General features: G+C 27.9%; 1 protein-coding gene across 4 annotated transcripts in view; it reads right to left on the reverse strand.

Annotated features, from left to right (window-relative positions):
• LOC107456032 (protein qui-1) overlaps positions 1–12,753 on the reverse strand; it is a 224,791-nt gene that overhangs the window by 17,785 nt on the left and 194,253 nt on the right. For all 4 annotated transcript variants that reach the window (XM_016073796.3, XM_071181411.1, XM_016073797.3 and 1 more), the window contains 3 exons: positions 11,753–12,013; positions 7,202–7,325; positions 1,840–2,027 (listed from right to left, as the gene is read on the reverse strand). In XM_016073796.3, the coding sequence (XP_015929282.2) occupies positions 1,840–2,027; positions 7,202–7,325; positions 11,753–12,013 (573 nt within the window). The remainder of the gene's footprint in view (positions 1–1,839; positions 2,028–7,201; positions 7,326–11,752; positions 12,014–12,753) is intronic.

A 12,753-nucleotide genomic window follows, 5' to 3' on the forward strand; every position in this document is an offset into this window, starting at 1 on the left:
TAGATAACCTCAGGTTGCAGTTGCACTAAAGTTGATGCTATCAATCATTTATTTTTTAAGTTGAAAGTTGAATTAGAAAAAAAGGAGTTATTTTAGAAAAAAAGAGATCAATTTAGAAAAAGGATCTCAAAACAAACAAACCTATTCTTATTTTTCATAAAGCAGATAATTTTTTATGATATAAAATTAAATGTGAACTTAAACAAAAAAAAATCATAATTGTTTATTTTTTTAAAATAGTTCTATGATCATAATTGGTAAATTTGTTTTCAAAAATATCAGTAGCAGTCATTTCTATAGACGTTTTTATTCATCGATCTGGTTTTCATGACGCCAACACAGATGTCATTTCTGCACCAAGAAAATGACACTGAGTTAAGTAAAGTAACGCAACTTTATAAAAGCCATGTATCTTCGATAACATTTTGAAGTCGATGAAGGTAAGCCCTACTAAAAACGACCAACCTCCATTAACAACTAGTTTACTGTGGGACAAAAAGTGGTCTTCCCAAAGTGGTTTCACTGTAACTGTAAATTCTTGCGAAACAAGAGAAGAGGCAACGATTTTGCCTAAAGTATTGAAGCAAAAACCCCACTGACGAAGGCAAATGCCGAAAAATAAAACAGTATCTTTCACCTATACCTATTTAAAAATATTTTTAAAAATTTCTTTAATATTTTAATTTGAATGTAATTTTATAATGTTATCAATACAGTTTGTGCAAAATATAAAGTTTCGGCAAAAAAAATAATAAATAAATAATAAAAAAAATAAATGCAAAGAGTGAAAATATAATTACGGGAGTCAAACTTTTGACCAGAGGGGTAGAAAGTTTTAAGAGTCTATTGCTTACCAAGAACATAGTTTTCCCCCTAAAATTATAACGCTTTTAATTAAGTTACAATAATTTTTTCAAAATACTTTCTAAAAGTAAAGTTCATATCTTGTTTAAGATTTTTGTTATTTTTTTTCTTTATCGAAGTAAAAAATTCAGAAAATAACACATTTCTTTACTTTAACTGGACTACAACTGATTGCAAAGGGATTAACTGGATTACAAAGGATTAACTTTGTGACTAAACTTAAGTATTAAATTAACTGTTACAAAGGATTAACTGTGATAAAGAAATAAAAATTAAATTATACTCAAATCGTAATATTTCAGAAACTAAATTTGAGGAATCAATTTAACGAATTCAAATTAATAAATAAGCAAATTGACTTATACTTTTTTTAGGAAACGTTTTGTAATACTGCGGATTTTTTTTTAAAATTTTTTAATTTACAAAATTTGAAGCATTTTTTTTTAATTCGACCAAAAATTTCCTCTGGGTTGCGTAAATTTCCCCGAACCTCGTTCATTCAGACGATTGGTTCAATCTCTAAGCCAGTGATTCTCAACCTTTTTTTTGTGTTCCATTTCGTAATTTAATTCGTAGAATTAATTAATTAGTGCATATAAAATATGTTCTGCTCACCATAAACTTTCATCTAAGTATGCGAAAATCTGATCACAGGATTAGAAGTTTTTGAAAATGGCACAATAATAAACTATAAAATTAGTTTTCTAAAACGCTGAAGGAAAGGTTAACGGCTCAAACATTACAAGGCACCAGCATCTATCTATATAATATTATAATTGTTTCTCAGTTTTTAAAATTTAATTAAACGAAAGAATTCTTAATTGTAAGGACATATTTTTATTATTTCCTTTCTTAAGAATAATTCGACCGATTCTGCTCAAAATTTGGATTCGGTTATTACAAATAACTTAGTGTAAAACAATGCCCGAAGCAATGATATCGTCATCATTGATTTACTAAATATTTTGTAAATACCTGTAGCAAATATATCGTCATCGCTGTTGACAGATATGCAGCTAATGAGTCCACGATGTGTATCTAAGCGGTGTAGTTCTTGACCGGAGTCCAAGCTTGATATGATGACCACACCTATTTCAGATCCACTTATCATAATTGCTTCTGAATGGGTGGTTTGTATACATAATACACCAGTTATGTGATTGCTGTACGTAATAAATATACAATATTAAAATCGTATCAAGCAGACCTTAAAAAAATACAAACTAATTGTAGAAATGTTTAAGTAAGTAAATTTTAAGAAATCAGTAAGATCCATTGCCGTTTACCGATATGAGTTATAAGCTTAGAGAAAGAAACACTGACATAAGGACTAGGCTTTAGAGGGGACAAATAACTTAAAAATTTTAAAAGCTATTAAACTTTCACAAAACTTTTTCCACCTTGATGAAAGTTGTTAAAAAAATCTATGTCTTATTCAGATTTTCTACAATTTTTTTAGCCCAGATAATGCAGCATTGCAGTAAGTTTTTAAACATTAAAAAATTAGACCACAAGAACTTTTCATTTTCTTAAATTTGTGGCTTTCCTCCATATTGACGTTTTGCGTCATTTTCTGAATAAACATGGAGGGAGCTGGCTAACGATGGACTAAATTTCACCTATCAGTCATGAGCATATATGGCAGTACTTTTACTTTCGTTACTTGTACCGCCGGTACAAGTAAAAAGTACGTACTTTTACTTGTACTTCGTTACTTTTTAAATTTAGTACTTTTACTTGTACTTTCGTTACTTTTTTAGGGAAAAAGTACAAGTATTTGTAACGGAAATGTCGAATGAAATCGTTACTTTTTTCTAAAACTCGGTAAGCTTTCTAAAAAAAAATTTAAAAAAATGCTGTCAAAATGCAATTATTTTGCAAAATGAATAAAAATATTAATTTGGAAGTTATTTTCATTCATTTCCGAGTTTTATGCATTTGTTTAATACATTTTAAATAAAAATTGTTGGATTTTGTTATTACGTTTTTCAATTTTCTTTTTGATCTCACTAATAATACATTTTTGTCTTAATACATTTTTTACTAAATACATTTTTACCTAGTACATTTTTTACTAAAATTATGTTTATGCCCGACCTTGTCAAACAACGCCCAGTCAAATCTCTAAGAACTTCAGAACTATTTGTGCTATTGAAAACTATTATAATTACTATTTTAACTCTTGAAAACTCGAAGGTATTAATTTAGCCGCTGATACTAAAATTCGTTTACAAATTTTAATTATTCCGTTAGGCAGAAATGTTCGGAAAATGATTTTCTCGCATGACTTCAGCATTAGCCATTGTTACAAATAAAACTGTAGACTGTTCTGTTTCAACTTATACTGCACATTCAATTATTTTTTACTAGCTCAAAGATCACAAAGCTATCTGAAACCCCGTGTTTGCTTTGTTTATGTTTGTGCTTTTAAAACGCGTTTCTATAGAGTAAAACAATTTTAAATCAATGGTAATTTAAATAAATAAAAATAATAAACTAAAAATTAAAATCAATAGATAAAATTTCTTTTTCGTGCAAATCCATAAAAAGTTTGATATTAAAATTATATTTGATTTTAAAATTATATTATACGATTATATTATAAAATTATATTATAATATTCTTCCGAATTTAAAAATAAATTAATGTCCATAACTTTCAAAATTAAAAATAATTAAATAAATAACAACAATTTTGCAAAAACATTAAAGAACATAAGAATATTATTCAATAAAATTTTAGGTTACTTTGAATTTTCGATTTCCTAGAAATGTACTTTTAAATCGTTACTTTTTTTGTTTAGTACTTGTACTTTTACTTGTACTTTTTACTCGTTACTTTTTAAAATACAAGATATTTACTTTTTACTCGTTACTTTTTTTAAAAATACTTGTACTTTTACTCGTTACTTTTTAAAAGTAACGTTGCCATATATGGTCATGAGTAACTATTGCAAACTTCATCCAAGTTCCCATAAAGTTAATAGCTCTCTGTTTATTGAATTAGAGATTGATAATTCTCTCGTTCAGGTCAAAATTATGATCAGTGGATGAATGAATGGGTCAGTCTTTTAAAACAGGATGTGACGTGTGTGTATGGTTGAAGTCCTATTCTTGATCATAGATGGAGCCACTTAAAAGCAAGAAGCGCGCCCTCTGCCTTAAATTCATTTGGTTTCACCAAACAAGCTTCCTGATATTGGCAAGCGAATCACTATAATTAAAGCAAATCACTACACAACTTTGTGTGTTGTATTTTTGTCATAACCTTATAAGCTAAACACTTAACTAGAAGTAGAACCAGTATTCTTCTAGTTGAGTGCTTATGTATTCTAGGACAGTATCTTAAGACTGTATTTACGACCTGCTTTTCTACTGAGTTAGGATTTTTTAACTTTTCCTCTACGTTGTAAGACATATATAAATTGTAAGATTCAAAATAAAATTATCTTATTAAAATAAAAAATATGTATGAAGATAAATGATTCGAATGATAAATAAACTGCAAAGTTTCAAAATATAATGGTAGTGTTTCATAATCACCATTGATTAAAATTTTCTGACACTGTTGAAAATGTAGTAAAAAAATGAACTACACACATTATCATTAGCATAAAAATGTTTAGGTCAGATATAAAGCATTAACAACTGACGAAACATTATTGAGGTTTATCAGAGCAAAGAAAGAATAAAAACCACTGAATACTAGTCACATTTGTCTAATGGAATTGCATTGTATTCACCTTTAAACAAACTTATTTTTTAACCTTCAGACGCAGATGGCCGGTGTCCGTTCTAAATGTTTTTTTCTGACTCACTAATTACAAGCAAACATATATTTTTAAACTTTCTAATGATAAAAAATAGTGGAAAAGTTATTAAATTTTTTTTTAGATTATAAGAATTATATTTGCACTATAATATAAAATTCTAAGATGTAGTTCGAAAATTTTTTGTTTCATTCATATACAAATATTTATCAATAATTGATTTTGTAAATGAAGGAGATTTCAATGATGAATAATTATTTCTTTTCCTTTGTGTAGAAGTTTTTATCTTTAACACAGGTGTTTATGCTGTATTTCATAACAATAAATTACTAAAATGCTAAGTATAGTATTTTTCATTTATTTTGATCTAAATTAATACAAAATAATGAAAAAAATATGCTTAAAATTTTTTCGCTAAACAGTTAACTTCTTTTTTTATTTCCATTGATTGCAATTCTGACGAACTGCATTCAATGAATGCAATGAATCAATAAATATAATTTAACAATGAGTTGAATAATGCATTTTTTTCTCATTTATATACTTTAGGATAACAAGTTAGGATTTTCAATATGCATAGCGTTTTTTATAAAGATTTTAAAGATTTATCAATATGCTCATATTGATCAATATACAAAGCGTTTTTATAAGATTAGTCTTTCATATAATTGAAGAAACTTTACTGGTGCCATGTTAGTTTTTTTTAAAAATTTTTCGCGTTATTTTTTATTACTATGACTAAAAGTTCACTTTTTATGAAATTTCGGAACTTTTCATTTTTAATGCTTATTGGAAACATTTTTTACCATAAGAAATTTTTAAAAAATCTATGGAAATCAAAAAAAGGAAATGAAAAGAACGATATTTTTGTACTAACATAAGTTAAAGAGAAGCAAAGCAGTACGTAAAAATATTATAAGACAAACAGCTGTTTTAGAGCGATAAGCAAACATTACCTTCAGTGGGAGAGAAACATTTAGAATAAATTTCAAAGTAGCCGGTGTAGTTGCATATAGCGAAATTCATTCTTTAAAAAAATGTTTCATAAGTGAAAAATGCATGAAAATAATATGCCAGTTTGGTGGTATCATATTTGATAAATAACATAAGTTCAGGTAAATACTACGAGCACCAATCTTAGTTTGAAAATCGACGCAAAAGGAAACTAACATTTCACAAAAATAAATCATTCAATTTTCAAACAGGAAAAGCATGATTGATAAATTTAGTTTATCTTTTTAAAAGAAACCTACAGAGATTATGATTGATCATTAATTTTGACCACCTGAGATTTAGGATAAGAATTTAAGGGGTCAAGTCACTCTTACTTCTTTCAAAGAGTTTGAAGGTGTTTGACATTTATTTTTTTGGACATCAAAAGAAGTCATGGTATAAGGAACTTGTAGGAAACTATTTCTTATTTACGAAATAACTAAATTTTAGTCGCTATACTGGAATAAACAGGGTGACGTTCTAATGGACATTAAAATAACATTGCATAAACTATGAATCAGCAAACAGGACTTAATGCACGGCACCAGTCTCTATAACAGAAAAGTCGCAGTAATGGAGGTCGTTATAAAGAGTGGATAACGTAATTCGGAATTAGACCTACATACGAAATTCCTCATGAAAATAAACGTATCTCATCAGTTTAGCGCATAAAATTATCAATAATGTTTAGTGACATGCTTACTAATATTTCACGATTCGAAATTAATTTCTGTTCTCAAAAAATGTAAACACAAATTCACAATTTTACAGAGGTAATATATATACGTCAAACAAACATAAATTAATTATTAATGAAATTAATTATATTATATATAGTAACTTTATTAATAAAGTAACTAATAATAAAATTATTAATAAAGTTCAAATATTTAGAGACATGTTTACTAATAATTGAAGATTCGTAATTCATTTCCATTCTCAAGAAATTTAAACACAAATTCGCAATTTTGCAAAGATAATATACACGTTCAACAAACTTAAATTTTATAATTTCAAATTGGTAAAATTGTTTGTAAACTGTTTGTTGCAACGTTTGATTTTTAATTTCAGCAATATTCGACAGGCAATTTCAGAAAAATTAAAATACGAACTCAAAAAGTATGTCCCCATTTTAAAAAATGTTTTCCCTAAACTTTGTTTTTTAAAAAAAAAAAAAAAAACGGAGTAAATAGGCTAGCTAATTTTCTAAACTTTTAAAGGTTACATTTTTACTTACATTTTTGTACACAAGCTGTGAATAAATTTAGTCAAAGCTTTGTTTTGTGCCCTCATTTTGTCATATTTTCATACAGAAAAATGGACTAAATTGAGTAACATTTTTAACTAAATTGTTCTTTGAAATATTAAGTTTTTAATTACATTTTTATATAAAAATGTAACCAAAATTAGTCTCATTTTTATTTAAAAACATGACTCCTGTTTCTAGTAGAAAAATAAATAAAAAGCTTATAATACTGGTGTGTTGAATTTTATAAATATTTTCTTATTTGCAACATTATTAAGTTGAAAAGGCGAGCAATAACAGAAATGTTTTATTTTTTGAGAAATGTATACCTCATTCGATGTTTTATTTGACCAGTATCGATGACCCAAATGATTGCATCAGTATCTTCAGATCCACTTATTAATAACTGTCCGGATGAAGTTACATGAAGACAGTTGATATCAGCTTTATGACCTGAAACATCATTTATTACTCATTAATTTAGGTTCAAGAAAAAGAACACAATATTCATGACAATATTCTCGTAGCTCAAATATAAAAAAAAATAGCTCACAAAATTCAGAAAAAAAATAACAGAGATATTACTTTTATTGCAAATATTTTTAGTTGCTACGTCGAGGGACTGAATTTATTTTCGTTTCCGTTATTATTTTGTTCAAAAAAGCTTATGATCTTCTAAGAAAATTAGATACAAGCATGCAAAACATGAATAAAAAATATTACTAAAATCGAATATTATATATTTTTAAAACGCTAATAATATATTCACCCGAAAGCTCGAAGTAAATTGCAAATTTTCGTACTTTTGATGAAAATATCAAACATTTTGCAATTAAATTTTTTAAATAAAAATAAAATTAAAAATGTATATAATTGTATCAGTTAAATGAATTTTATTTGAACATAATATTTATCCATCTCAAGTAACAAAAAAGCGATAGCATTAGAAAACTGTAGTTTTTTTTAAAATTTTCTAATAGAATGAGAGTGTCAATTCTATTTAAACACATTTATTGCCTGGTAAGTCATTATAAGTATATATACTGAAGAAATCGATTCAAATTATAACGTGAAATTTCTGAAATTAGTTACATAATCATAGAGAATATGATTTTTTCAATAGAATTTTACTTTTTTGTGCATTTCGCCATATTACAAAAACTTTTAACGTGAATTGAAAAAACTTTGCACTTAATTATAAAATTCGCTCATCCAAAGAAAAATTCATGCAAAAAGTAAATGCTATAATATTTATTATTTATATTTTTTTTTATTTAATAATGGTCTTAATAATAGTAAAGCAAAATTTGAATTGTAAAATATGCATTTTTTTACGTTACTTAAAAGTACGTAATTTTAGGTGCCAAAATATAAAATTTGAGCAAACTCGGTTGAATAGTTCCTGAGAAATCGAATTAAAAAAAAACGTCGTATATTTAAAATTCGATTTTTTAGGAACTATTTAACCGATTTTGTTTAAATTTTGCATTTTTTCATGTACAATTATATACTTTAAATTGACGTAAGAAATTGTATACTTTTCAGTTAAAATTTTTTTCGACTGAAAAATAGTAAGTATTTACTAAAATTTCATTTTTTGCCAAGTATTAACTTTAGATAAGCAAATTTTATAATTGTGTGCAAAATTTTTTCAATTTGCTTTAAAAGTCCTCGTGATGTGGCGAAATATGCAAAAAGTAAAATTAGCATTAAGGGGTTCAAACTTTGGATCATTCTTCTGACCAAACTATAAGAACCATATTTCGGCCATCGATAGCGGCCATCTCCTATATTTTGGTGGTCAGAAATCTGAATCCGTCGAAAAAAAGGCATGCTTATTCAGAGAAACTAAGTATAGCTGATATAATAACTTAAAATATCGTCTTCACTAATTAATTAGCATATTGGAGGTCATCCTCTTCGTGTTATTAAGATTGAGATCTAGAATTTGAAAATCCACGATCATTATATCAAAAGTTATTCAGGGTGATCTGTTTCTTTCTCTCTTTTTTGAGCACTGTACATACTATATGCTCCTTTTATAAATTTAAAGATTTTTCTGAACATGTGTATGACCTTTTAAAAATAACTCATTACTCTTAGAAATATTATTTCCATTTCAAACTTGAGATTAAAATGTCTTGAATAAAAAAAATAAAGTGAAACATTCCCAAAACAACCTGTATTGTGCAAAAGAATCAGGAAGATTAAGATTCTTTAATTTTATGACCAGTTGCATGAGGATACTCTATACATACTATATGCTCCTGTTATAATGTAATGCGCCTCCACCGCCTTTACTTCACATACAAGCTGATTCTAATAGGTTTGAGCTTTGATGAACATGAAGTGGCCATCAGGGTTAAAGCGCAGTGTTTCACTACTAAACTTAATCCCTGATATTATAATGTTGTTAATTGATTGTTAATAAATAATAGTAAATAATTCAAAACATTTTAATTTCTCATTATCTTAATTTGATTAATTACAGAAAAATATCTTCTAGTTAAACTCAAGGGCTCATTATTTAAGTCAAGTAGCTGGTATAATGTAAGCTATTGATTTCAAAAGCAGCAAGAATTTAACAGAAAAAAAATAAGCTTCTGAGGAATTCGATATCTTGCACAAAGAAAAATCTAAAGAATTCTGAGACATTGACCAGATATGTTCTCAAAAGTAATTACCAAAAATAACTAAGAATGTGAGGAAGGGGTGCACGAAGAAAGCAAATTTATTCTTTGGAGCCGATTAACGAAAAAAGGAATGATTAAAAATCCAACACTTATTAGTGAGAAGGCGTTTCGTATAAATTTGACGAGGAGTAAACCAGAGAGGGAAAAAAAAGCAAAGACCAGGAATTTATTGCGTAAGTAGGAATTAGTTAATGAAGTTGACGCATCAGGAAAAGATATTTAAGTGAGAAAAAATGATATTTAATGACCGGGATTCTATTTTCGGCTTTGTTGATAACATGATAGTTTGGTTTCGAAAGAAACAGCATGGAAGAGTAATTATCATTACATATACACGACTTTATATACTTAATATAGAATGCCTCATGCGAGTCCTTCTATTTTAAATCATAGTTTAAAATAGATTTCTCTTATCAATTTTGAAACGTAGAAAATCGTTTTTTCATTAACAGCCATAAATATTCAATATTCCAATTAAAATATCTTTTTCAGATTTTTTAAACATTTGAAGGGAGGGAATTTTAAGATTTTGTAAAAGTTCCCTATAGTCGAAATGGAGACGAGACTGGTGAATCAATAACTTTAAATTATCCCTTTTGAATGACGTTCAATTACTTAAATAAAAATCTTGCAACTAATTCCTTTTCGAAATCCCTGGACACACTTAAAAATAAAATATTGCCGATTTCTTTCAGAGTAAAACTTTTTATGCAAACTGTGGAATAAAACTCATAAAATAACAATAAGTCTAATTTTTAAATAGTCCGATTGAGAAGCGGTGGCTCAGGGGATAGAGAACTCATCTCTCAATGAGGGGAAACCGGGTTCGAATCCCAACGATAGCTGTCAATATGAATTCCGCATCCGGCTCGCACTGACCACAGTGCTGACGTAAAATGCTCTGAGTGGTAGACGGATCATGGCTTAGAGTCTCTTTTCCTTCAGGTTAACCATGAGAGGTTTTCTTGTTTTTTTCCTCCATGTGACGCAAATGCGGTTTAGTTACATCAAAAAGTCCTCCACGAAGGCAAATTTCTCCCTATGCTTGATCCAGGAGTTCTCTTGTCTTTTGGAGAGGGTTCATTATTACAAGGTTAAGGAGTTGAATATTAATAGTCATAAACACAGATCGGCTTTTCAAAGTCGGTAAGTAAATGAAGTGAAATAGCCTGATTTACTTATGAATAATAGGTATATGCTTTATACACATGAGCATAAAACATAAATCAGAATCAGTGAATGTGGAACATCCTGTATTTGATAGTTAATACATATTTAGGACATATACATAAGCAATAATATGCGTGCATTCTCAAGAGGATGGTAACATTTACCAATCATTGTCTTATAATTATTATTATCAATTTTATATCTGTGTGTCATTTTGTATTTGTAATTTAATATAAAAGCTCGATGCAACGAATAAGACACATAGCAAGAAGTACGCTATTACGACAATTTTCCAAGTAATTGGGTATAATATGAAAAAAACACAACTACTTCAATTTAGTAGGAACAACATATGACGCAATGCTAAACGAATGGAATTTAGTTGTTGTTTATTTAGTTATTGTTATTAGTAGTTGTTGTTATTTGTTTTAGTTGTTGTTGTTTATTTAGTTGTATTTAGTTTCAATAACTTTTCTTTATAATACAATAAAATCTGGCGAGAAGCTATTTAAACGATCGAACACTTCGTTTGTTTATTTGTGGCTTGAAGTTAGGCTCGCAGAAAATGCCGTTCATGGGTTAAATTTAGTAGGAACAACACAACCTGTGACGTAGGCTATATTATACCCAATTAGAAAAATTCGTCTTTTGTTGACGATATATCTACCATGACCTTTTTTTCTCTTCCTGACACTATTTAAATCAGTATTTCGAATAATCAATGACGTCAAAATCTATTATTGACGGTATTATTGCAGTTTCGAAGCTGATATTGTACTTCATTTTATCTTTTAAATCTTTTTTACTGCAATTTCAAAATTAAATATGTGTGCTGCTTATGGCAACAAGCTCGCTGTAACGGCAATTTCATCTGTTATTATGAATTGACGCTATGACGGACCTCTACTGTTTTTTTAAATAAACTTAATGGTATTTACAGGTAGTTCAAAAATTCTAACATTTATTACGTTTACAAGATTTCAAAGTTTTTACGTGATAAAACAACGTAATTCTTACCTTTGAAAATTCTAACATGATTTTTTGATGGAATGTGAAACATTTCTATTTCTTTCTGATCGAAAGAGCAGAGTACATGTTGTCCATCGGGCATGGCAACCATATGGGTTATGGTGCGGGATACAGTCATGCTCATGACCTGTGGTGGAAGAATCAAGGATAGCCACGAATTTGTAGGCACTAGTCTCGGTAGCGTTGATTTATTGCAGAACTTCAGAGCACTTGTAACTAAACTTTTTACTGCAGTTGTACCGGAAAAATCTATCAAGAAATAAATTACGATGCGATATTTTTCATAATAAGGATATGTAGCAGAAATGAACTTTGCGATAAAAAGATAAAAGGAGTCAAGTTTTTTACAATTTTTATATGAAAGATATATGAAGAAAATGGAAGGCATTAACTCTATATTGAAGACATTTACTTGATATGAAAGACATTAATTCATTATGTGAGATATCTGCTCTATATGAGGAGACATTAACTCGATATTGAAGACATTTATTCCACATTGAAGACATTCATTCTATATTGAAGACATTTATTCTATATTGAAGACATTTATTCTATATTGAAGACATTAACTCGATGTTAAAAACATTAACTGAATATTTTTATTTTTGCTTAACTGGGTCGAATTTTTCTCTTTTTCTTTTTTTCTTCTTGTTTTTTGAATTTATGAGAGCTGAAAAATTGCCTATTAAAATAAAATGAATGCAGCATAGAATTTTACAAAATCTTTTAATATCTTCTGTTCAAGTATTGTACTTCGAATTAAAAAAAACTTGAAAAAAAACGCGCCTTTTTTAAAGTTTTTAAGTTGCAAAATATTTGAAATACGCTTTAGTGCCTTAATATTGTTTGATAGCTTGAATAACTTAAACATATTTATTTCTGATCAGAAAACTTATTTTTTCCGTTCTCGTAACGTTTTAGGAAGAAGAAAAAACAGAAGTTTATAAATCTTTTGTAATTTTCTCTTCGTTTATTATGCTATATCG

The sequence above is a fragment of the Parasteatoda tepidariorum genome, chromosome 5, assembly GCF_043381705.1.
Source record: "Parasteatoda tepidariorum isolate YZ-2023 chromosome 5, CAS_Ptep_4.0, whole genome shotgun sequence".
In the NCBI taxonomy this organism is placed as follows: domain Eukaryota; kingdom Metazoa; phylum Arthropoda; class Arachnida; order Araneae; family Theridiidae; genus Parasteatoda; species Parasteatoda tepidariorum.